At 43.6% G+C, this 27,461-nt stretch overlaps 1 protein-coding gene across 3 annotated transcripts in view; it reads right to left on the bottom strand.

Moving 5' to 3' along the window:
• The window catches only part of CDYL (chromodomain Y like), a 179,537-nt gene that overhangs the window by 5,519 nt on the left and 146,557 nt on the right, over positions 1 to 27,461 (bottom strand). For 2 of the 3 annotated variants that reach the window (XM_017514650.2, XM_037733485.1), the window contains exons 3-5: positions 13,478 to 13,734; positions 11,650 to 11,822; positions 5,488 to 5,698 (exon numbers count right to left, since the gene is read on the bottom strand). In XM_017514650.2, the coding sequence (XP_017370139.1) occupies positions 5,488 to 5,698; positions 11,650 to 11,822; positions 13,478 to 13,734 (641 nt within the window). The remainder of the gene's footprint in view (positions 1 to 5,487; positions 5,699 to 11,649; positions 11,823 to 13,477; positions 13,735 to 27,461) is intronic. The other variant, XM_037733484.1, reaches the window with a different exon arrangement.

The raw sequence follows: 27,461 nt of genomic DNA, 5'->3' as shown, positions 1-27,461 counted from the left end.
AAAAAAAAAAATCCTCCCTTATAGGATTAAATATACTCAGTTTGTGTGAGCACATTCTTATATACACTATTTTCAGTAGTTTTAAAATGAGAGGTGTCAGACTTCTACCCGAATAAGATTCACACAGATGCGGTCAGTGGGAACCTGACCAACCAACACGTTCTGAGATGGCCGAGTGCACAGGGACTCCCTGTAGACAACCTACATCACCCCATGGTGGGGTCAAAGTTCTCCAACTATTAAAAAAGGTTATCACGTAACCATCCAGAGAAATGAAAAATGCCGGAGGAAAGTGAAACAGAGACATCTTTGCAGGCATCTGTCTGGTCAGAGTACAGCAGGAGGGGCGGTGAGGAAACGGGCCCAGTATGAGCAGAGTGGATCCGGGGGTCTCCAGCCTTATGGGGACAGCTGTGGCACAGGGTACCACCTACTCCCTCAGGCCAGTCTCTGAAGTCCCCAAGAGGCGGCTCTCAAGGGTGAGCTTGGGGTGAGGCCCTGAGGCACCTGCAGGGCATTCTCCAGCTTTACACCCCAGCAGGCCCTCTCCTGACAGCTCTAAGCCTTCCACGTGGGAGCCTGTGGGTGTCAGATGGCGCCATCCTCTGTGCAGTCCATGAAAGTCTATTGGGCACTAGGAAGGCTAAAGTGGAAGAGACTCCTCGGCTGATTTTTACATAGCCCGCATTGAAGGAAACGAGAGGCCACACGGCCGGTGTGATTTGCATGTTCTTTTTATCCTGATGACGTGATCCCTTTAGCTTATCCTCCTGGCAGAGCTCTGCATATGCAAAGTGGAGGAAAACCACACTTGTCCCAGTCTTGCCTCAGGCTGCTGAAAGCTCAAATACACCAAAGGCTCATGAAAGGATCGACATCATTTACATCATTTGCATAGTCACTTTCAACCAGAGGTGTCATAACACAAGTCACCTGAACAGCATTTATTCACTTTCTGTAGAGAGGCTTCATCAAATACTCTGCTCAGAAAGTGTAGAATTCACACTGAGTGAAATGCGGGCTCTTTGCTCTTGGGTCAAAGCAGCGTTTCTCCCCCAGGGCACTAGGGACATTCTGGGCTGGACTGCTCTTTGGCGTGGGGGCTGTTCCGTGTGCTACGGAGGGTGCTGAGCAGGGCTGTCCTGTGTGCTATGCAGAGTGCTGAGCAGCACCCTGGCCTCTGCTAATGGCCATCTCCTCATATGTGTCATCCATCTGTCTCCAGACATTGCCCCTCTGATGTGTCCCCCAGGGGGGATGTGGGGATAGGTGGAAATTGCCCCAGCTGAAAACAGCCGCTCAAGAGGCACCAGTACATTTGCAGGGGAAGCAAAAAGTAAAGATCTGTCAAGACTTGTAGAGTGGGAGAAACGCCACTGGCCGGAGAGCTGGAATTCGTTATGAAATGATGACTTCAAGCCCCATGGACCTTTCTGGGCATGGTGAACTCTGAGACCTCTACTCCCCTCCCCAGCAGCATTCAGCCCCAGAGCTCCACTTCCAAAATGCCTTTGGCCAAAATGTGCCTGAACATCAAGTTGGTTGAATATTTGCCCCACATCTGCACCGACACCACGCATCGACACAGATCATACGGTGGGAGAGGTCAGAACCCCAGATCTCAATCTCCTCTAGAAAAGTAACTCAAAATGAGCTTCACAAGATGTCCTAGAGAATGAGGATTCTTTCCTGCCAGGACAGGGTAAGTGGCAGGACACAGTCTAGCTTACAGTAATTGCCACGATGAACTTATTTCACTAACAATCACTTTTTACCATGGGAGTCCATCCGGTGGTGTCGGGAATGTGCAGCCTGGTGTAAAGGACAAAGCAAACAACTTGGATAAACCACCCGCGTTCCCAGCCCAGCAAGCTGCCTGCTGTGGGAAATGCTGCCAGCAGGCAATGGGAAGCCCCTCAGTTCCTCCCCATGGACCGCTCTTCCCAGGGCCGCCTGCCCCACGGTCAGCTGCATGGGGGTATCTGGAACCGCTGCGAGGCCACGTGGTTCCAGAGCTCCCTGCCAGTTAGCTCTGCCCAGTCCTGCTCCCTCTCTGCCCTTCCACGGATGTTGGCACCTAATCTACCAAACCCTGCTTCCCAAATCTACCTCAGCTTCCAGAGAAACTACCTTGTGATGGGGGAAGTGGACATGAGGGTGAGGAGAAGGATTTTGAAACTGCATGGCTCTCCAGCTGGCAACGAGGATGCCCCCACCAATAGGTCAGGTGGAAAAGCCGCAGCACCTGGCACAGGGGGCCAGCCACGTGCTAACGCTCTCGCAGGTGAGGGTGAAAGCAGAGGGGCAGCTGGTAGCAAGCAGCAGAGAGGGTTGAGACTCAGCCTTGGCCCCTGGACTTGTCAGCAAGCGTGGTCCAGCTCCACCCGTAAATCAGCCACCGGAGGAAGGTCAGCTTGTGAGGGGTGGGGAGGCACCCTATAACTTGGTATGGGTGCTTCTGGGTAAATGCCCCTAACTCCAGCTTCCTCTGACCCCCTGAGCCTAGAGACATGGTCCACCCATCCCTATCAGATCCCCCTTGCTAGAAGATAAGGCAAATACCTCTCAGCAAGTCAACACTGCCCCCCAAAACCTGCCCTAACCCTTTTCCTGGCATCAGGCCTGTAACTTGCCTCTTCCCTGAAAGGGGTTTCAAGACCTAGCCAGGGATGCAGGTGGGAGCTGTGAGAAGATACGAGGGCCTGGATTCTCAGGGTGCCTACCCCGGGGCCCGACCACAAGTTGGATAGGAGGGTTCACTGACTTGGGAGCTCTCCTGGGATAATGATTTACCTACCCCTGGTAGGTTCCCAGGAAAGGTGTGACCTGGCTGCTGGGTTGGCTCCTGGAAGCCTGAGGGAGGTGGCGGCCCTGCTGAGTGAGGCTGAAAGGCCAGGGCTGGCTAGGGAGGGGTGGGACAATATGCATATGGGGCCTGTGGTCAGTGCCAGAGGGAGGAGGGCAGCGCAGCCTGCAGGACCATCCATAGCAGGGAAGCACAGGTCTGGAGTGCTGACTGGGCCTGGGAGAGGCAGAGCGCCTGACCGCGGGACCCCACGTGACCACATGTGGGAAGTGACCACCACGAGCTGAGTTCCATCAGCCCCATAGGCATAAGGTCAGGCAGGGACCGTGGTGGACACGCAGCTGGGCCTGGCAAGCCCCAGAGGGCACAGGCAGGCAGCCTACACCCCTGCGTCACCACCAGACCTCTGCATTGACGGCTCTGCTGTACCCGTGCCTGCCTCAGCTCACACCTACAGCTATGGGGGGGGGGCTCCCCGTGACTGAGTGTGGCCTGTGTGGGGGTCGGCTCACTGGGTAGGTGGGCAATCCAAAAAGGGGACAGCAAGTTCACCAGAGCCTCATCCAGCAGGGCTGGGAAGAGAACATGGTGAGGAAAATGCCCCCAATGGCAGACACACACGGTCACCCCCTGGTGTAGGAGGAAAAGTGGATCAAGGTTAGACTAACACTAGCCCCCTAGAGTCCTGTGGCTGAGTCACATACAGCATCTGCAGCAGCTGCCAGCCTGCTCAGGCATTGGCACGGCCTGAGAGGTACCAGTTTGGAGGTGGCTCCATGATGGTGGGCAGCATCTTCTGATTTGTAGCATATACAGTACAAAGACCTTTATATGGAAGGACACGTGGCCTGGGAAACGGGGTGGAGGCAAGTCCTGCTTGGTCCTCCCCGATCAACTAGAGCAGTTAAGTGGACAAGTGCAGCGACTCTGAGCTGGGCACAGCGAGCAGGCCAAAGAGCTCTCGGGGGTGAGTATCAGTATGAGGGCGGCCACTGAACAGAGGTGGGAACCATGGGTGAGGGGATCTAGCCTGAGGAGTGAGACGGTGAGGAGCAGGGCCGCTCAGAGACCAGTGCGGCACTGGGGGCTGCAGTCTGGCCTATCCACCTTCCTGCTCCTCTCTTGCGTTCCTTTATTTTAAATGTTCTGGTTTTCGAATACATTTAGATGCACAGAACAACGACTAAAGTAGTACAGCGTTCTCATATACCTTCACACAACTCTCCCTAGGTTAAATGTCACATAACATCTTAGGATGACCAAAGCCGCTGACAATGTGCTATTCAGTCAGCAACAAACACAGTATGAATTTCACCAGCTTTCCCACTCTTGTCCTTTCTTTGGTCCAGGAGCCCACCCAGGGTCCCTGATGTTCTGAGCTGTCATGTCCCCTTGGCCTCCTCCAGTCTGAGACGGTTCCTCAGTTTTCCCACGTCTTCCCACGTCTTCGGCGCTCGGGAGGAGTGCTGTGCGTGTCTGCAGACTGCCCTCCAGTCTGGGCCTGACGTTACTCCTGATGAGCCTGAGCTGCTGCACTTCGGCAGGAATCCCACGCAGTGATGAAGGCTGCATTCCCCTCAGTGTCACCTGTTGGCTTCTGTCTTATTTCTGTGAACTCTGATCACTCAGCAAGGTGGTACATGCCAGGTTTCTCCACTGTAAAGTTACTATCTTTCCCACTACAGATAATGAGAGGATGCAAACATCCTTTTTCTCACCACACTTTCACCCACTGATGATAACATTTCAGGTTCTGGCCTGCAAATTATTGCTGTCTAACCCTCTTCCTCTAAGTTTCTCCCAGAAAGAAAGTGCCCTGGAACCTGAAGGAGCGGACCCCCAAAATGTGCATGAAGGGGTGGATCTGAATGGCACTGGGATGAACATGGAACTGGGCTGCCATGATCCCTCCTGGGGAGGCCTGGCTGCCTGGCTGCAGGTGCTGCTGTTAGCGGACAGCCATAGGGTGCCTTCAGAGATGCCCTCAGCTGCAGGGAGCCACCTCGTTCGGGGCACAACGCTTCCCGTGCATCCCATGTCCAAGGACGATGGACACAGTATCACTCTGATCTATTCCTCTGTCCAGTCCTGCTTCCTCCCCATCCCTTCTATAGGTAGTGACTACTTGCTAATTCTCCATGTGCCAAACTCATCTCAGTGGCAGCTTCTGGAGAACCTGACCTGTGACATCACCTCCTGCCCTATATCAAGGACTAGGGAATGAGATGTGAATAACTGCTTGATAAATCACAAGCTACAATACAGACACAAACTATTACAATGAACGGGAAATAAAAGCACACAATTATATGGAAAACAACCCTCTAATCCTATGTAACTTTGCTCCCTCTTAAAATTGCCTTCTCTTAAAAGTGCAGCTTTTAAGTTATTTGGTGAAGAATTAATTTCGATTGCAAATTGTTGGTTGGGTTACAGACTGGATATTGACTAACAGTAGATATCAGTGAGAATTATGCAAAGTGGTAGGCTCCTCAGTGAATGAAGACTTTCTCTAGGGAATGATACAAAGACAGTGTCAACAACGTCTATGACCCCAAATCTGAAAGACAAGATGCAAAGTCCCCACAGAATGACACACTGTACAGCTTTAGAAAAACAATAACCAAAGTAGATTTCTTCAGGAAGCTTTCTAGAATGATTTTTTTTTTAAAGGTACTCACAGATGCTCCTCCCATTATCTTGGGAAACATAACGGTAGAACAGCCATCTGGACTCTGTCCGAAGGTAGTATAGGGTGTTTGAAACCAAGCCTTTTCGTTAGCCCAAACCACATCACAAAGAGGCAATATAGACGCTCCTAGCCCAATGGCCGGGCCATTGACTGCTACAATAATGGGCTTCTTAAATTGAATGAAAGTATTCACGAAGTTTCTAAAATGAAAAATAAATGGGGAATTACTCAAAACATTGCATATCTGAGCAAAGGAAAAGTCTATTATGGAATTCAATTTACCAAGATGTAAATGCTGCGGAAATCATAAAGACTTGAGATTTGTTTAAGGCCTTCCTCAGCAGTTGTGGACCCTAAACTTATTTACTATGTGTCGTAAAGGTTTGGTGACAGCCTGAAGTCCACGCGTGTGGTAGCTGTCGCTACGGGACCTACGTGAAGGCCATGGGCAATATGCAGCCATGAGCCGTGCTGGCATTTGCAGGTAGCTCTTGGCCTGTATGAATAACATATCTGGTTCCCCAACCTGTCTTCCCTCGAAGACACAGGAACCCAATATATATTCCGGACTTCATAAGACCAATCAAGAAGCTGTCGTGGAGGAAATCTGGCCCAGGGCATACTATGACTGCCTGGTGTTAAGTGGACAGTGGTGGATCAGGGGTCACAAAAACTCTGGGATCTGGGTCTGGCCTTGGCTCACAGTTTCAGACAGCTCGCTGATTATCTGGCAATAACTGCTATTTCCTGAGCTTACGTGAAGTGGACTGAAGAGGACTACGGAGACAAGAGTCTCACAGGCTGGCTCAAGACATGAGACCCGCAAGCAAGAAGAGCAAACAGCACAGGGCCCAGGCCTGTACCCACATCCTGCTCCACCGTGGGCTGGAGGATGCGGCTGCAGCAGGACTTTGGAGGGACGGTGGGGTCAGGAGTGGGGCAGCCTTTGCCCCAGATGGAGGTTTCATAAATCAAGCAAATGCTATTCTGGGATTTGCTTTAGATCAGGCTGGAAAAGTAGGCTGCTTTTCAATTTAGGGTAGGTTGGTGCCACACCACTTTGGGAATGTGCATTTTCTTCTCAATACTAGAAGCTGATTTTAGGCTCAGAGGTTGTTTCTTGTTATGATTTCACACAGTAGAGAAAAGGATAAACACAAGATAGTCCCTCTAGTGCAGGCTGAGTTCTAGATCAGAACTGCAGAGTAAGTATAGCTTTTGACTTGCTGGATTCTAAATCTGACCACCATCTTTAATACTGAAAATAGCAACCTAGATGCTCTCTACAATTCAGCAATCTAAAACCACAGCAATCTGTTCAGATCTTCTCTGAAAATCATGACTCAGCATCACCCGCTCAACTCCCCGAGATACTGATGGATGACACCTATTTTTGGTGGGGGCAGGTTGGGGAGGTGAAGAGGGGTGTATGTGAACAGGAGAGTGAGGAATTGCGTAGTTTAGCTGCTGGACCTCAGTTCTAGCCCCCAAGATTTGTGGGATCTTTGCACCAATCAAGAATTAACTCAAATGAATGAGTTACACTAAGTCTCTCTAAATGAGAGAGCCTGAAGCATTGTTAGAAAGATCACACCGGGGTTTAATGACACAGAGTGTCAGAGAACCTTTTAAGCAGCTCTTGAAATAGCCTAGAAGAACTACATGAAGCTATTTCAGTTGTGTCATCTTTTGAGGAGTTGGGGTCGATGACACAAGATGGAAATACATTTCCTAGGCCCAGTAACTGATGACTCGTGAAAAGGTAAAACTGCCGAACTGTCTCCATGATAAGGAGCAGCTGTTTCCAAAATCTGAGTAGCTCTACTTTCATCTACCGCATGGAACAGAAGGCAAAATGTTATAGCAGTTGCCCAAGCTGACATCTGGAAACCACGAATGGGGCGATAAATTAACATAAAAGAGATGTTCAAAATCAAGGCAATAAAAAGATAATTCCATAAAGAGTAAAAGGAATTATTTCATATATCCTTGCCCCCCCCCACCCATATATTTGTATTAAAAACCCTGCTTCTAAAATATTAATAGATACTGAGAAGTCAAAACTTAGATTTTGAATAGGTGGAAGGCTTTTTTTGGAACTGAAATTTTATTTTTTATTTTGCCTGGAATGGTGACTTCACCTAACGCTGGTGGTTCTCTCTGGGTGGGGTATGAATGAGCCAGCAAGCTCTGGAGCAAAGACCACTTTCCCTTTTCAGGGAATGGGAACTGGGCATTCCGAATAGTGAGCCCTGAGATACCAGAAATGAACATGGTCCACACAGAGACTCACTTTGTTTTAAAAAGGAACACCTTTACAGAAATGCTTTTTTTGCCTAGTGGAAACTTCCCAGGACCATGAAGGCTTAACCAAAGAAGCTGCAAATCAAGGCTCAAGGCACCAGAGGCGAGGCAGGGGCTGCCTTCAAGCCTGGGACAGTCCTCTCCCAATCGGCCCCCACTTCTGTGGGCTTCAACCAAGTGTGTTTTATACTTAAAATCAAAACATATGAACACTCAAATGTGTGCCATGCCATGTACTGAATTTAAATTCATTTCTTTGGAATTGTTTATGAACTTAATTCAAGGCTGTTGTTGGGTATGGCAGGGAAGGAGGCTGGTATTTGCCACAAAATTAGTCTAAAAAGACTTTATAATTGAGCCAGGTGTGGTGGCTCACGCCTTTAATCCCAGCACTTTGGGAGGCTGAGGCAAGTGGATCACAAGGTTAGGAGTTCGAGACCAGCCTGACCAACACGGAGAAACTCTGTCTCTACTAAAAATACAAAAAATTAGCCGGGCGTGGTGGTGTTGCCTGTAATGCCCGCTATTCGGGAGGCTGAGGCAGGAAAATCACTTGAACCCAGGAGGCGGAGGTTGCGGTGAGCCGAGATTGCGCCATTGCACTCCAGCCTGGGAAACAAGAGCGAAATTCCATCTTAAAAAACAAACAAACAAAAAACTTTATAATTAAACAAAACTCTTCCTTTAAAGTGCATTTACAATTTGGAGACATCAAACAGTTGGAAAATCACTAAGATTTCGGGACTGTCCATGGACTGTTTGGGGAGAAGGAGGCAGCGGGGACCTGTAGCGTGTGCTGCCTTTCCAAGGCTGAGGTCTTCTCTCATTTCAGGGAAGGTCTTCCTTCATTTGAAGGACTGAGTGGGGTAAAGGTCAGGGTGTTGGGGCATGTTTACTGGCTCACTTTGTTCTCTCCTAAATCCTCTTGCCTCTGGGGCACTGCTTGGGTAGGGCCCACCCGACTCCCTCTGTGGTATCGCTTCTGGGGGTTGATACCCAGAGGAGGCTCCTGGTCCTTGACACCCAATGGCAGTTATTAGTTCCTGCAGACTTCAGAAGCCTAATGTTGTCAATGGACTTGAAATAATTTTGTTTTGATCACTAATGTGCTGAATACTTTTGTTACAATTACTCTGCAAACTGGAAACCACCCATCCTTGTAACAAAGTTAGCTGCTCTAGATGCCTGGCTGTCTAATATGAATCCTCATCTTCCTGTTTCCCGCTTTTCCTTTGGAAACTTGCTATAATGAAGTGCTTTGCCTCCAAGTTTTAAGGAACTTGAGACAAGACACCAGAGAAATGAAAGATATACACAGGAAGAGCTTTTATCCATATAAAAATTAATTTAAATGCAAATAAGAAGAAAGGTTAAGTGAATCTGGTGTAACTAATTATTTTTCTGATCTTGACAGAGTATATTAAGGAAAATTCACATTGACAAAAATATAGTCACATAAAGAAACAAGTGGGATTTCCTGGAACAGGACTTGACTCTTCACAAGACTATCAATCCAGCTTTTTGTGGGGAGTAGGGAGAGTGGAGTGAGCAGGGAGCTGATGAAAATGAATTTTTAAAGTTACATAAAGTTCAACAAAGGAGATCCCCGCTTAAACCTAACTTGATCTAGCTTTCCTCTACTTTTACTAATCCCAACACCACAAGCCCACAGTCCCTGTCCAAGGGAATTCAACGCTGAAGAAAGGAGTGAACGGCACTTGGCGAGGCACCGGCAGGGCTCACGAGTGGAGCCAGGGAGAAGTCTACACGGGACAATGGAGTCAGGACCCAGAAGGCACTGGCTGACACATCTAATTTTCTTATTACCACAGAGCTACCAAAAAGCATAACATTATGTGTACATCCAGAGTGATATCATAGAAAATATACACTGTGACCATATGAGGCATGGTGGTTTGTATTTTAAAAATAAAAGTTAAGTTCATGGAATTCATCCTGAATGGATAATAATGAAAATGTCTTAGAGGGGCTGAGAGTCAGACAAGGAATTATGACATACATCAAGTGGTTTAATCTTAAACTAAAAAACAAGATGGTCCCACCTAGTGTACCACAGGGATGAAATCCTCTAGATCAGAAACAATACTTAATAAGATTAGATTATAAAATTTCAAACTGCTTCTGCAAAAAAACCACACATCATATGATAGCCTGTAAAAGGTAACATTCAAGGATTAAGGAATAGATAACCTCCTAAACACAAGTGTACACGGTATGAGAAAATATAAAAATCCTGAAAATAATTAAATATGTTAGGAAAGGCCAAGGCAATCCCCTGCAACTCTGAGGTGTAGGTTCCAGGCTCCTGCCATGAGGCTGCTTGGGCAGTGCCCATCAGAGCCATCTTGGTGTCAGCCAAGGAAAGACGTCCCTGCCCATCCCAGACTCACCAAAACAGAACAAAGAGCTCCCCACCAATCCTGCTATGCAAGCTCTAGAAGGGTTTAGGCACTAGAAAGCTCAGTGTCCCAAGGAAAGTGCTCAGTTAGAGCCCAGTAACTATCCAAAGTAGTTCAACTTCAGCCCTCCAGAAATCTGGGATTTTGGAAAAGATCCAACTTACTTTGTTGCCAGTTTGCAAGTCTACATTTCTTTCATTTTTCATCCTTTGTAAGTTGAAAAAGGCAAGCACAAAGGATTTTGGGGGTCTACCTGGGGATATGTCATTTTAGGGAGGAGGGTAGAGAAGCACAGCCAACTTTCTGGTTGGAGACTAGGTTTCATCCACTTCAAATAAAATCCATCTCCAAAAAATCAGACACTTCTAATTATACATAGAGTGATTAGCATGACAAATGAGGGGATATGCTATCAGCAGAATTACGTAGTTTTAGGGAAAGTTTTTCTTACTCTTATCATATAGCAGAGGAAAATCCAACAATCAAGGAAATAGAAATATCTCAAAGTCATATTGTCACATGTAATAACAGAACTAAATTTATATTATTTGTGTGTATATATGAAAGAAATATTCAAAAATGCTTATATCAAGACATCTATTGTACATCATGGTGACCACGGTTAATGTAATTTATACTTGAAAATTGCTGAGATTTTAAGTGTTCTCACCACACACACAAAATGCATGTTGACTTGATTTAACCATTCCACACTGTATTTGTGTTTCAACACATCATGTTGTACACTAAAAGTATATACAATTTTTATTTGTGAATCTAAAAATAAATCTAAAAAATTAAACTGAAAACAACAACAACAAAATATTTAGAACAAGGTTGGGGAAGACATATAACAAATGAACGCTGGATACTGTGAGGGGGTGTGGGGGAGAAGGAGGACTTATACTTTTTGTTCCCTACTATCTAGTTCTCTGTGCAATTGGAACTTAGGACGAACCTGACAAGAATGGGCACTGCTTGTGCTAAAAGGAAAAAAAAAGAAAAAAACCTTTCCATGTGATGTTATGGAGCTAGCTTGTCATATAAAGGCTAGACAATTTACTTCTCACAGTCAAGCAAATTGGAAGCGATCTTTATTTAACGGCTGAGGATAGAACATACTCATGGCACAAATAATAGGAACTGCAGCTATATATTATCATGTGTTCTAACCATCAGAACACTCCCTGAATACTTTCTGGGTTTAAACCAACCTTGAAATCAGCTATTTGCCCAAGGCAAGTAGTAATTTATGCCAGGCCCATAGACAAGACAGAAAAGAGATGACTTAATTAACTTTGCTGCTCGTGTCTCTCCATGTATGTGAAGATTTTATTTTCGAGGCTTGGTCAGGCCCATTCTATCAGGATAGGTACACCAAAAACAAAACACCCAACCGACGTTTAAAAAACATCATTTTTACATACCTGATAGCTTCTGCCATTTTAGTGCTTTCTCTTTTCCTGTCATCTGTCAAACGTCGTATAAAATAAATAAAGTCAAGTCCACAACAGAAGACGCTGCCAACGGCGCTGAGCAGTACAAGCTTGCTGTCATCGGCAGCGGCCGTGCTCAGAGCACTCTGGACTTCTCTCATTACCTGAAAGTCACCAGAAGTTAAAGTGGCAAAGAATATTTTGGGTGTAAAATTCTAAAGCTTTTTTTTTTTTTTTTGAGACAGTCTTACTCCGCTGCTTGGGTTGGTGCGTAGCGGTTTAATCAAGGCTCACTGCACTCTGGAATTCCTGGGCTCAAACAATCCTCCTGCCTCAGCCTCCCGAGTAGCTGGGACTACAGGCTTGTGCCATCATGCCTGGCTAATTTTTCAACTTTTTTTGTAGAGACAAGAGTTTGGCTATGTTGTCCAGGCTGATCTTGAACTCTTGGGCTCAAGTGATCCTCCTGCCTCGACCTCCCAAAGTGCTGGGATTACCTGCATCAGCCACCGCACTTGGCCTAAAAGCACTTTATTATTGAATAATCTGCATCTATGAAAAATGCATCATAGCCGGATAGTTACTGATATCTACCATGATTTTAATTAATTTGCACAGGTCTCATTTTCTGTAACTAGAGATTGAGATGTCAGGGATGGAGTAAAATATAACCACATAACTAGCGTATAATTAAAAAGACATGGGAATCTACATTATCTTAGTGTTTCTGTAGTCATTATGGCTCTTAGATAAGGCAAGTTACTTATTACATCACTGGGCATTTCTCCAGTTTGGACAGCAGGTGGCACATTCAAACCAGTTGAAAGAAACTTGTTCAGTTCTACCGTTTTTTGTTTTGTTTTAAAAATCACCCTATTACACTTGGGACAGAAACTCAATAGCTTGGTGTGTAAGTGTGTTAAGTCCAAGCACATGAGCATGGACAGGTAATTTTAGGGCATAAAATCATTTTAAATGATCTCTATGATGCATTTAAAAATAACCAATAAAGGGACTCTGTAGTCTAAAAATGTACCAAGGACCAGCTTTGACCTGCTTTGTTATATGACCCTGGACAAATGCACACACTTTCTGTAGTTGGGTTTTCTTGTATGGAAAAAAAAACCTCAACCTAGCTACTCGCAAGTGGAAAACAAACTACTAGGCTTTAAAATTTTGGTAAGGTATAGGTTAGGTTCAAATACCCCCAACTCCACAAACTTCAGAACATTCATGTTCTAATCTTTCCAACAACCAGTTCTGGAAAGCTGACTTACTAGGCACTATCAGCAATAAGCATGTGTGGAAATCCCTGTAGCTGTGTGATCTGCTATAACCTCTGATGATATCTGGGGACTGGCTAGATGATAAATATTCTGATGGGACTGAGATCCTCAGGGCATTTAAATTCTTTCTGCACAAAGAACCCTTTAAGAATCTGATGAAAGCTAAAGCAAAGCGCGTGCACACACATTTTCCATGTGCCTTCATGGAGGCCCCGTGTCCGCCAGATGAAGAGCTTCCAGGCAGGAGGTGAACCACAGAGGCACAAAGCCCTGGGTGCCATCACAGCCCACACCCAGGAGAATGGGGATGGATACTCAGCACACGCCAAGCATCCTGACTTCATGGCTGTCGGAGGTGTGACAAGGAGCAAAGCCCGAAACTTCCCCTCTGTTCCCTCCCGTCCAGTGGGCATTGGAAGATGGCCCAAAAGGAGGTTTAGAAAGAGCACAGGAAGAGCCAATGCTGCCAAGCAGGCCCGGAAATCAGGCAGGGAGAAGCGTGAAGCCCACGCCAGCCCAAGAGCGCCTCTCACCTCTGGATTTAGTGAGTTATTCTCTGAGGACTTTGTGGATAACAAGATGTGGGTGAAGCCATCCTGCTTCCTGACCACAATATCTCTGTATCTGTAGGCACTTTCTGTTTGCCTCACGCTGAAACGCAATCGCTTGTCAAAAGGCTGGTCTCTTCTGTCGTCAATAAATTTCCTTTTGCTGGTGGTCACTCCTGTAACAGATGTCTGTATGTTGGTTGTCCCATTGGCTGTTAATGCATCCATGAACGGCGATGTACCTGCCGAGAGTTTGAAATCACAGTAGTCTGTGACGTCCCACCACCACTTCACTCCCTAGTGCCATCTTTGAATGGGATAAAAATGTTCATTATACACTTAGGATGTAATGTATCAATATAAGAGCATTAAAACTTAGAACCTTTATGAAATCAAAGTCTGCTTTTAAAGCCACTTGTTCTCTTTCAGTGTCTGACAAGAAAATCACATTTTTGTTTATCTTGCCTAAAAAATAAAGATGGAGATGTACTTATTGAAAGGAAGCTATACAGTTAGAGATTTTTTTTAAAGGACAGAATCAAGACAGAATGGGTTTCATGGACAGTATCTATTCCAGGTTTGAGAAGCTGAAAGAAAGAAAGGAAAACGATTCAAGAAAATATGTTATTATCAGAGTCAAGGCCATCCAGTCGAAACTTCTTTTTCTGAAGGCAAGATAAACTGGATAGACGCAGGGATGCAGCCAGCCATCTCTGCAGGTCATGAGCTGTGTGGCAGCCACCCCTTCAGACCACTGCCCCTGTGGGACACCTGAGTTCTTCCTTAACAGCCCTGGAAGGGGACTATCAGGAGGTCCAACTACTTGTCCCAGTCCCACTACTTTTTCAAACAGCCCTGCTAAGCAGCTGCAGATAGCTCTCCTCTCTCTCACCACATACAGCATCCTGTCAACGTTCCCTCCTATGTCACAGCTCAACAGCAGCAACCGTGTTTTGCTGGGGTCTTGAGATGGGGTCTTGGTATGCTGCACAGGCTGGTCTCAAACTCCTGGCCTCAAGTGATCCTCCCACCTTGGCCTCTTGAGCAGCTGAGACGTACAGGCATGAACCATTGCGCCCGGTTAAGAACGCATATAATTATCCTCCTCTCCATATGAATTGTCCAAATATGATCTAATATGGTGATGGACGTACAGAGTGGATGGGGAGAAAAGGAAGGAAGGGTAAGAAAACAAGATCAGGCTTCACTAGTAACATTAGCAATGGCTGATGTTCTCTGAGGGTGGAGCATGAAGAATTATGAATCAGAAATATTCTCTTCTGAATCAGAAGAGAATAAACCAAAGCCGCCAGAAAACTCTGAATGGACAGTCAGAGGAGCCAAATAACCTCCCTGGCAAAACAACTTGACTTTCATTCAACTGGTGGAAATAATACTTTAACTGCTAGAGGTTTTTTTTTTTTTTTTTTTTTTTTTTAAATCAAATTTTTTGAAAAATTTAAAGAGGTTATAATACATCCATATGGTTCTAAAAACATAAAAGATATAAAAGTGAAAGCCCCTCACAACCTAATCCTATTTGCACAGGACCCCCCTGCCCTCTTAACCACTGGGGCTGGCTTCTCAGGGGCCCTTCCAGAGTATCTCCATGGACATACAAGAAAATACCAATACAGACTTCTCCATTACCACCACCCCCCTTTTAAAAACACAGACGGCAGTACACTAGACACAGTGTTTTGCTATATCTTACACATTGTTGCCTTGCTTGTACATATACATGAGATATACATTGTTATATCTCATGGTTATTCCTTTGACAATATCTTAGAACAGCTCCTCTATCAGAACACAGCTTCCTGTTCTTTCCCAAGGATGCATGGCAGCCAAGGGCTATGGGAGGATTGCACTGTAATTCATTTTCCAGTCCACACCGGAATACACACTACTATTCAGTGACTCATCAATATGACCAACAATGTAGTGACACATAATCCTGACTTCTGTTACCCCACCGCTGTCAAATCTCTGTAAGTTTCCAAAGGACTTATAGCCTGGAATAGTTCTAACTGAAGACCACTGGATTGGATGTTACCAGTCAGCCAGGGTGTTGCTGAGTTCCTCTGAGGAACTCAGGAAAGACTTTCTCTTTCTTTTAACCACCACCCTACCAGATCCTTCTCCCATCTTTGTTTAAAAACATTTGCATCTTGTCTCCCCTCAGAAACCCTCTCTAATCTGTCCCTCCCCTCAGCTGTGTCCTGCAGTCTCACTCCCATCACAGCCTAACCTGCCTGCACCTGCTCTCTCCACCTCTCTCTCTGTACATCAGTCTTCAACCCATTCAACTGGGACCCAGAGTCAACATGGCCAGAAACCTTCTGAGTCTAGAGAAATGGATGTTGGATGATTCTGAACCTACGAACCCGGGGGAGCAGGAGAGGGGCTTCCACAGGGCGGCCTGGAGTAGCTGAAGGAGGAGGTGAGGGAGAGACGCCCGGTCTCCTCCAGGGTGAGCCTCCCAGTGGAGATGTGCACAGCCCAAAGCGCACATCTAGATCAGGGGAGGGAAGACAGGGTTGGAGAGAGGTACTTGGGGTTGGCGCCAGAAGTGGTTGAACTGACGGTATGAGCTCCCAAGGGAAGACTGAGACAGAGAGTGAGCCTGCTGAAGCCAACTGGGAAGTGCTGGGGAGAGCCACAGGCAGAGCCAGGAGGCAGCAGAGAAGCAGAAAGGCAATCAAAACTGGCTTCCTCAAAGGAAGGAGAGCGGGCCACAGCAGTGATGATGTGTCTGCAGGGGCATGTGCTGCAGAGGTGGAGGAGAATGCAGAAGAGGTTACGTGGGGGGACATGAGAGGCCATTCGTAAATGTGGGCAATGCTTCACTACGGCGTCAAGAGCGGAAGCCAGACCACAGGTGAAAGACAGCTAAAAACCAATCAATAAAAAACACACATGTGCAGGTCCCAAGATGTTAAAAGTGCAGGTAAGAAGACACTGCCACTTAGGTGAGGGCCGATAGCAATGATTTCTCTGCCCAAAAAGAGATCACACCAGGAACAATGTTGTGCAGAGGCAGGCAGAGGCCACGTGACACGGTGGTGGCATGTTGGGAAAGGAGACAGTTGTGGAGACTCTGGGCCTTCTCAGAAGGAGGTTCCTTCAGACTACACATGCCAGCAGCTAGTAATGCCAAGCGAGAGCTCCTCAACCTGAGTGGGATTTTTAATCACTGCTGTATCAAAGCACAAAAAGAAGCATCCTGGCAACACAGGGAAGGGCTGGTGCCATGGCCCAAATGCTGTGTCTCACCCAAATTCCTGTGGTGAAATCCTCACCGAAAAGGTGATGTTCTCAGGAGGTGGGGCCTTTGGGGGTGATTAGGTCATGGTGGTGGAGCCCTCATGAATGGGATTAGTGCCCTTCTAAATGAGGGCTGAGACCCCTGGGCCTTCTGCCATGTGAGGATGCAGCAAAAAGTTGCTATTTGTGAACCAGGAAGTGAGCCCGCAGCAGACCCTGAACCTGCTGGCACCCTGATCTTAGGGTTCTCTCCAGAACTATGAGAATAATTAACATAATAATTCTGTTGTATATGTACGAGTCACCCAGTTTATGCTGTTTTGTTATGGCAGCCCCAATGGCTACGACACCTGCCTCCCACCAGGATAAAGCTGACTGGCTTCGGGTCTGCTCTCCCCATCTCTGACTGCTCTTGCTTTCAGTGTCTTTCCTTTCTCTATGTAAAAGGCACACATTCCTTAAACTCTCCGATATAAAGTCCATGTAGCCTTTATATCTAAGCCTTAGGAAAAGCTCAGCATTTTCTTTGAGGCAACAGTGCCTACGGAACTATCTGTGGTTCTGCAAATTTAAAAATGGATTCATTTTGGCTCATGCTGACCAAGACCACTGAACTTGGCCTTCTGCCTCCTGTGTTAAAACCGTTTTGGCTCCTAGTGCCAGTGAGGTACCTGCTCCTTTCAGACTCACCACACCCCACACCCAATGTAATTCCTGGCACTCCGTTACTCATCTGTGCAAGCATGTGACACTGAACTCTGTACTATTTAGGTAGAGAAGTCTTCACAGCAGGATCAAATCCTGCAGTCACAGATTACCAGCACTGAGCAAGATTTACCCTGATCATCACATATGCCCACCACTTAAGACAATCGAACCACAGTGTTCTCACACCATCCAGGGTTGTGCCCAAATCAGGACCTTTGCACGTGCTCTTCCATCTGCCTAGAACACCTATGACCTGGAATTCAAATGGCCAGTGTCTTCTGCTCATCTGGACGGCAGCTAAAATTTCAGCACCTCAGATAAGCCTTCTTGGACCTCACATCTTAAGGCTGGTCCCTCCCAACAGCACTTCATATCACCCTGGTTTGTTTTCTTCAAAGCATCTCTGAAAGTTATTTCTTTCTCATTCTATTTTTATTTATATTGTATCATCTATGTACTCCACTAAGCTGTGTAAGGGAAGGGTCCTCGCCTGTCTTATCCACTCATGTATCCCTGGTGCACACAACACTCCTCAGTACACTCATGGAAGGGACCTTCATGTCCCTTTAGTCCAGATCCCTCAGTTTAGAGACGAATAGCTAAGTGACTGGCCAAGGGTCACACAGCTCATTAACTCAAGCCAAGCCAGGGATGGTAAGCTCTAAAATTCAGAGCAGAATTAGCTGCTAATAAATAAACAAAAGGTAAATACTGAGATTCAGAAAAAAAATCCCCCCCCTCCAATAAACTGTGGAAATTAGTGTGACTCCCCTGGAATACCAACTCTCATGCAAACACAGGGGTACAAGTTGCCTCTCTGAACTCAGAGCTCCTTACGGATTTGGGTTCAGAGACTATCAAGGCTTTCCTAGGATTTATTAACATAAAATCTGACTGGGAAAGAAACCTATTTGGTATCTCTTCCAATAATTCATTTTATTTTAATATGTTGAAGAGCAAAAAGGATACCCTCAAATACATATGGTGAATCTGTTAAATATCACTGCTTCAAAAAGTGCAAGTCTCTAACAATGACTTGTGAAACTCACTAGCCATCTTACGAAAGCAATGTCTCTGCTTCTTCACCTGCCACTGAAAACTAGGAAACTGAATAAAATACACAAAACAACTGTGTGCAGGCACAGGACCACAGGCTGCGCGGGGCAATGTTCTCAGAGTGAAAAGAGACAGACATGGTAAGCCTAACAGTCCATCCGCCTTTCCGCCGAGAACAGCTGCCACACTGCAGGTGCAGCAAGGGGAAACCCAGATATAGCTGGTAAAAATGCTGTCTTAGCACAGATGAGTTGGAGGAGGCCCAGGAGGCAGTAATTTGTGAGGCATGATAAAGAAAAGGAGGGAACTACACAGACAAAAGTTCCAGAAGAGGCTAGGGATCCCCTTGAGTCTTAGCTGAACCAATCTCATCATGCACAAGGAAAAACTCTACAAGGCTGGGCAGCAAACAACTTTTGAGAAAAGAACAATTACCAGAGACCTATAAACTGAAAAATCTCAAGTTTGCCTAGGGCCGGAAGTCCTCATCAGCCAGAGCAGAGACTTCATCAAATACATGAGGCATTCAGTAGAGAGACCCCAGGATCAGGCACATATCAGCAGTGGAACTAATCTAGCTCTATAATAAAGAGTACTTAAAATTTCACTAACAAAGCTTCAAAATGAGATGTGAAAGGATCAAAGTGATATGCAACTAACAATTTCCTGCCCAAACAAATCTATTACTTTAAAAAAGCATACAACAAAATCCAGCACCCCAAAATGTAAATCACAATGTTCAGCAACCAACCAAAAATTACTAGACAAGCAAAGAAGCAGGAAAATAGAACCAGTGACTAACATTAAATCAGTTAATTAAAAAAGACTAAAAATGAGAGATGATAGTATTAAAAGAACATCTTCAAAACTGTTATAAATAATCTCAATGTGCTCAAGGATTTAAAGGAAAACATGAACATAATGCAGAAATGAAAGATTATAAATAAAAATTTCATTGGATATGTTTAACAGATTAGACAATAAAAGATCAGCAATAGGCTCTGTCCAAAATGCAGTATGACAGGAGAAGAAACAGAAGAAACAATGAACCTGATTGCCCTGTGGTACAATATTAAGCGGTCTAGCATATATGTAATTTGAGTCTCAGAGAAAGGGTAGGGGTATGGGTGTGGGTGTGTGCATGCATTCAAATAAAATATTTGCAGAAACAGTAGTGGAACATTTCCCAATGTCTGATAAAAATCAGAAGCTGACAGATCCAAGAAGCTTAAAAAATACCAATTATGATAAATACAACACACACAAACCCCAAACCAAGGCCTATTATAATCTGCTGATAACTTGAGAACAAAAAGATTGCAGAGAGAATTACAAAACAACTCAATAATTACATTCAGAAAGTATACAAGACAGAAGAAAATGCAATGGCACCTTTCAAGTATATAAAGTAAAAAAAAAAAAAAAGCCAACCTATATACACAGCACATATGCAGCATAAATGTCATTCAAAAACAGAGGAGAAACAAACACACATTTGTAGATAAAAGCTGAGAGAATTTGTTACTAGCAGATCTGTACTGTAAGAATGTTAAATGTTCTTTAGGCAGAAGGAAAACAACACCAGACAGAAGCCTGAATATACACAAAGGAATGAAGAGTATCAGACCAGTAAATATATGGGTAAAAAGGAACCTGCACAGACTGCATATTAAGTGTAATTAACTAAATGTAGACAGCAGTAACTCCTTGGCTTCATCACAGAAACAATATCTCCCCTGCTTTCATACCAACCTAACAAAAATGAATAAAAACCACTTTGTACATACTATACAAATATATTAAAATCTTCAAGAAAATGACTATTCTCTGGAAAAATATAAATCCTCAAGATTGATCTTTGATGTAGCAGAAAGAAAAAGAAAAAAAAAACAAGGAAAGAGAAAAAAGAAAATCATTAAAGAATTACCTCTTAAAACAGTTTCTCAGGCTATGTGGGTTAAGGAATAGCTGTGGAGTAACAACAGTCTCAGAACACAGAGAAAAGGAAGAAAATTCATCCAATCAATTTTGCAAAGATAACTTAACTCTGACTAGACACAAATGCCACAGAGTAAAACCACGTACCAATTTTACCCATTACTCATGGAAGCACAATCTTACTTTGCTAATACTTGATGGTTTATGCCAAAGTGCATTTTAAGATGTTGTGAGATAGCTTAGTTCAAGGGCAAGAATAGCAAAAATACATTAAACAATAGTATTTCTAGATTCTGGAAACTATTTAGAAAATAAACACACATTAAAAATACACACACACATAATCCCTAACTAAAATTAGGAATAAACAACTTAAAAAAAATCAGAATAAACAAGCAGAAAACATCAAGTTGTACTAAGAAATACAAAAAGACCAAAAAAAGAAAAAGAAAAAAAGAAAAAAAAAAAGGTTGGGGGGGGAATGTCATGATTTTGGAGAACATCAAACACTTTAAAGTTAATTTGAATTATAGTAGACTTCCAATCAAAGGCTCAGTGGTTAAGATTTAGCAGGAAGACGAGCTAAATTTTTTTGGAAAGAATAATGAGTAAAATATACCTAACTATTTGTACATTATAAATCTACATGAAGAGCACAGTTCTAGCACAGGGGAAAATGATGAGCTAGAGTTAGTCTAAGAATAGCTTCTATGATGAGGATATATGTACCAAAAACCAATAAGCTGATATAAACCATTTAATAAATAGCAAAAGTCTTATTTAATAAAAAGCATAAAAACATGTAAAGTTTCTAGATGAAGAACTTAAACATAAAAAGGACAGAAAAAAGGTTAAAAATTTTGAGTACATGAAAGTTGAAAGTTGAACAGATGAAAGGCTAGTATTTTTTTTTTTTTTTATCATTAAAGCACTAATAACTGCAAAGCATAAACAGACCAAAACATAGGTCTGTTTTTACGCCCACACACAAGGTTGGGTGCAGTGGCTCATGCCTGTAATCCCACACTTTGGGAGGCCAAGGCAGGTGGAACACTTGAGGTCAAGAAGTTTGAGACTAGCTTGGTCAACATGGTGAAACTCTGTCTCTGCTAACAATGCAAAAATTAGCTGGGTGTGGTGGCACATGCCTGTAAGCCCAGCTACTCTAGGGGTTGAGCAGGAGAATCACTTGAACCTGGAAGATGGAGGTAGCAGTGAGCCAAGATCACACCACTGGACTCCAGCTTGGGGGACAGAGTGAGACTCCATCTCAAAAGACAGACCACACACACACACACACACACACACACACACACACACCATGCATACAGCAAATTTGAATGATGGAATGAAAACGCTAAAACAAGAAATTGATCTGAGTAAAAAAAGAAAGACACATTATTTTTACCTTCAGAATATAAAACTTTTAAATATGACAACTTAAGGCTAGCAAAGGGCACATATACATAAATTGGTACATTCCTAGAAAGCCATTTTGTAAGATATGGAGATCAACCCCTGCCCTTGTAATTCTACCTTTATAATTTTACTCCTAAAATAGAAAGTATATGAGGATATGTTTTTGCACACAAAAGGTATTCAGCTTTACTTTTAAAATTGTCAAAAGCCCTAAACTTAGTGCCTAGTGGTAAGGAAATAGTAAAATTAATTATGGCACACATGTACCTGACATAATATTATATAGCTATTGTGCTTGTCAAGATTTTAAAGAATACAGGTCAATAAGTGCATCACAGCAGCAGCTACCATTTACATCACCCCTTACACATGCTGAGCTCCTAAGCATAAAATCTGATTTAAATCCCTGCAGCACACCTGAAAGGTGTGTGGTACCTGAGATCTGATTCCCAAGCTTGTGTCCTTTCATGGCCCATCCCCAAAGTCATACATAAAAAATATAAAAATGAAAGATAACAAAAGAGGTATGTGGACAGATAGATATCAACGTTTCCATGTGAGTTTTCTAGGAATGTAAATTATAGAAACGTTAATAATGGCTCTTTCTTGTTGAGAGAGACATGGAATAATTCTTCTTGCTATTTTGTAAATTCCTACATTACTGACATAATCAAGAAAGCACCGGAAATCATACTATAGCATCTAAAATCCATATAAAAGTGTCTCAGAAATTATTCTTCATTAGGTAAAGATTAACTGGTATTTCTCCAATTATATTTTAGTTTAAATTGTCTAATCAAAAGTTAACAAGTTTTACTATGTTTTCAAGGCAGAAGGGACTCAGCTGCAAAAAGAGTTCAAAAACTGTTTTTAACTGTCTTGGATATTCATGACCACTGTTGTCTTTGGTTTAAAGAGCAAGGACTACAGCATCTACAGAATTAATAGCTCTCTCTTAATATTTCAAAATATTGCTATGTACATATATTGAACATAATCCTATTTAACTATACAAAACCTTACAATTTTATTCAGATTATGTAATCTGAAAATATTCTTTAAGTACAACTTTTCATATGAACATGGAAGTAAACGTAGGCTTTAAACATCAACACCTCTTTTCTTCATAATGTGTTAAATAAATTCTTGACAAACAATTGTAAAAGGGTCTTTGTTCCAGCTCCTTCAATTCCAGTTCCCTATCCATAGGGGTCTCCAAGTTAAAGGCTAATCTGATTTTAGAAGACTTCCAGTCAAATGCTCAGTGGTTAGGATTTAGCAGGGAGACAGGCTCAGAAATTTTTGAAAAGAGTAATGAGTGAAATATACCTAACTAGTTGTATGTTATAAATCTACATGAAGAGCACAGTTCTAGTACAGGGGAAAACGACGAGCTAGAGTTAGTCTAAGAGTAGCTCCTGTGATGAGGATACATCCATCACAAATCTATATAAGCTGGTATAAGCCATTCAATAGATAGCTCCCCATATGTGCTCATTCTTGCCATCTCTAAGAAAGATCTGAGTATACTGCGAATTTCACGTTTACGCACAATTGTCTGGAGAGTCAGTGAACATACAACTGCACCCAGCTGAAAATGGCTGGGCAGGAATACACAAAACACACACAAATCACACTCAAACAGCTGCCCGCCCACATCAGGTCTTACAACTTTCTGTATGATTTCAGACTGCAGTCCTTCTATTGCTTCACAGTAACCACAGGCTGCAACCCTCCCAGTGCCCACTTCCACAGGCAAATTTCTGCTGTCCTTTTCAAGATAAAGTACCATATTTACTGTAGTACTTGATTTTCTTAACTATTTGACACTGGAAATTGTGCTACTGTTTCTATTAGGGTCCTTTCTTGTTTTTTAATGTGCCCATGACAAAGTTTGTGAGGGCTGTGCCTCTAATCTCATTTTCCCACAAGCCCTGTAGTTTTTATTGCATGATTTTGAAGTGTGTGGCGATTTTTAGGAACACATATATCACATTATAGCAGAACTCACTGGAAGTTTTCCTTTCCACTGCTCAGTATCAAAGTCATTCATTTTTTGGTTGACTCAAGAAAAAATTTATTCACAGCCATGTTTTAGACCTGGCCCTAAAAATAAAACTATCTAGCTAATGATATGCTTCAAGATGCCATACAAACCAACCAGCAAGAGCTCAATAAGGAGTGAGGATGGAAATGCTTACTACCAAATACCACATTCAGAGAATGCTTTAAACTCACTTTTAAAGCAAAAGAAATCCTGAGAACAGAGGAGGCATAAAAGTCATTTTAGTCCATGAAACATACAAATAATTCCTTGAAACTGCTAAATAAGTTGAGAAAGCTAAAATATAAAGAAGGCAGGTGAACAGCAAACCACAGAATGAGAACATTAAATACTGGAGACTCCACAGGCTTAGGGAGCATTCTGAAAATCATCAGAGAGAAGAATATAAGCTATGGTTTCTGCAATTAAGATGCTTCTCTTTCATAGCTAACTTTTCAGAGAGAATCAACCCCAAAATATTAAGTGCCAAAAGCAATGAGGAGACTTAAAAAAAAAAAAAAAAAAACTATTTTGAGACAAAATTACCAATTAATGAGATGATGTATCTTTAAATAAACTCTAGATAATTAATTACAATTTCCTAAAACTAAGTAAGACTAGCTTGATTAAACCACAGAACTGTGAACCTAGAGACATACAATAATGTTGTAGTAGATGTGGCAAGTGCAGTGTGCTGCCTGACAGCAGGGCTTCTCACCCTGACCCAGCAATGGGATTGCTAGGGGACTTTTAACAGCTCCTTGGAGAAAAGGGGACTCTTTCTTATCCACTGTTGGTAGGAATATAAATTAGCACAGTCATTATGGAAAACACTATGCAGGTTTCTTCAAAAATAAATCTACCATATGATCCAGCAATCCTTTGACTAAGATATTTATCCAAAGCAAATGAAATCAGCATGTCAAAAAGGAATCTGCACTCCCATGTTTACTGCAGCAGTATTCACAATAGCAAAGATATGGAACCAATCTAAGCGCCCACCAACAAATGAATGGATAAAGAAAATGTCGGTACATACTCACAATGGAGTCTCATTCAGCATCAAAGAAAGAGTGAAATCCTGTCATTTGGGGCAACATGGGTGAGCCTGGAGGACATTATGCTAAGTGAAATAAGCCAGGCACAGCAAGACAAATACTGCATGATCTCACTCATATGTGGAAGCTAAAAAGTTGACCTCATAAGGAGTAAAACAGTGGTTACTAGACGCTGGGAAGTAGGGGGCGGAGGGAGGAGAAGAGCCAGAGGTCAGTTAGCAGAAACAAAATTGAAGCTAGACAGGAGGAGTAAGTTCTGAGTGTTCTGTGGCACAGCAGCATGACTATAATTAGCAACAATTTATTGTTTATTTTCAGATAGGCAGAAGAGCAGATTTAAAATGTTCCCAAAATAAATGATAAATGTCTTAAGTGATGGATTTGCTAATTACCCGGATTTGATCATTACATATTATACATATGCATCAAAATACTACACTGTACATAATTGTAATATGTACATACATCTTGAGTAAAAACAAAAAACAAAAAACAAAAAAAACAACAAATGCTCCTGGGCCATACTTGCAGGCACCTGAGAACTGAGAACTCTGGGCAGAGCTCAGGCCCTGTGGTGTGTGATCAGACTCACCCCGAGGCTGAGGACCCACTCCAGAATCTATGTGTTTGGTGTCCATTGCTGATGTTGCGTATCTGAGGCCCAAAACAGTATACTCAGGGTAACCCAGGGGAAATGGTTCAGGTCAGAAGACTGAGATTACACCAGCAGTAACAATTCCCATAAATCAGAGGAAGGATTGTTCAAGTTCAGGTAATTAACACAGATAAGTAACAATGATAAAGAAGGAGGCAGGCAGCTAAGAATCTGGAAACCAGCAGGAAGCTCTGAAGCAGTACTGGTTGGCACCATCAGGATTACTCCGTGTTCCTCATTAAAACTGCACCCAAGGAAACACACTCACCAGTACACAATGAAGTGGTCTCCAGTGTACGCACACTGTAACTGCTGGTTCTTGTATTGCTTGCGTTTACAACTTTTTAACAATATCATTCAGGAAAATAAAAATGTTCACATACTAATTAACCATCTTTCCTCAGGATTAATTACCCATCATTGTAACTCTTTCCAGCCTTTTTAAAATTCTTCACGAAAAGCAACAGGGGAAATCCCAGTGAACAATCATACTGGCTTTTCAGAGCAAGGTGATCACAGGAGGTCAGAGACACAGATACCCAGGCAACAGGTCAGCAACCAACATCTGTGGACCCATCATTGCTGGCCAGGCAGTTCCAGGTGTCTCACCCAATCCCCACGGCATATGATGAAAACTTCAGGTTCAGGATGCCTCATCACCTGGCCTGTCTAAGGTCACCGAGCAGGTGAGGGATGCCAAGCTCATACCAAATTCAGGCCCATGATGCCGCACAAATGCAGTCTCCATCACACCCAGCTGCCTGCCACCACGGAGGCAGTAATGGTACCTACACATGAAAAAGCAACTAGCAAAAGAAAAATGGTGGGAAAATGAGTGACTGCTGACAAGAAACCTCTCCACAAAGGTTAGGAATATTCCCAGGGAATGCTGGTGAATACTTGATAGAGCTGGGATTTAAACTGACTCCCAAGTGCTCTGCATGCAGCTCAATAACAATTTTTTGAATGTAATTGGTTAAAAAAAAAAAAAGAATATGGCACATTGGTGTACTATGCCATTAGCAAAGAAATGGAGGTGGCCAGATATACCACATATTCATGGGATGATGGCTTAGAATGAAAAGCCAGGATGAAAATGAGCAGACTGCAGTCAACCTTTGAAGGGTTAAATGCCAAGTTAAAAGGCATATGGACACAATGCTGGAGGTACTGGAGAGGGCACAGGAAGTCTACAGCTCACCCACCTGCCAGGAATAACATAAAGCTGAGCCTAGGAGGGGGGCTGAGAAAGATCTTCCAGGGCTCAGAAAGATATTCCAGGGCTGTTCCAAGCCAGCTTAAGGGGAAAAAATAAAACAAAACAAAAAATCAAGAGCTGTTATAACTCCTAATATGTCTTCTTGTTTATTAAGTATTAAGGGCTTCAAACTACAGTCCTCTTGTTAACTTCTGGCATCAACCTAGGGGAAGGGCAGGGGGACTGGTTTTCACAAATGGGAAGGAGGCTGGTACTGGACCACCACGCGGTGAGCCTTAGTTACTTGGGCAGAGAGAAAGTGAGGCTTAGTCTCTAGTATTCTGCGTCCTGCAGAGGGAAAATGTGGGAAGTGACACACTAGGCACCATGTCGGTGCTTCCTGCCTTGTGCTTAAAACATACCCATCTCTGTCCTATTTAATCTATTCACCCACCTACCCTGAAGCTGAAACTGACCTTCCCTCCTGGTGAAGGCTACAGCTGGTTTGAAGGCCACTATTTTTCCAGAGGAATGGCTCAGGGATGTATCCTGTTGGTGCAGTTACTAAGAAACCACACACACACACACACACACACACACACACACACACACACACACACACACAC

The sequence above is a fragment of the Cebus imitator genome, unplaced genomic scaffold (assembly GCF_001604975.1).
Source record: "Cebus imitator isolate Cc_AM_T3 unplaced genomic scaffold, Cebus_imitator-1.0 Scaffold531, whole genome shotgun sequence".
In the NCBI taxonomy this organism is placed as follows: Eukaryota; Metazoa; Chordata; class Mammalia; order Primates; family Cebidae; genus Cebus; species Cebus imitator.
The sequence above is the reverse complement of the archived record's forward strand: the minus strand, read 5'-3'. Positions and strand labels throughout refer to the sequence as shown.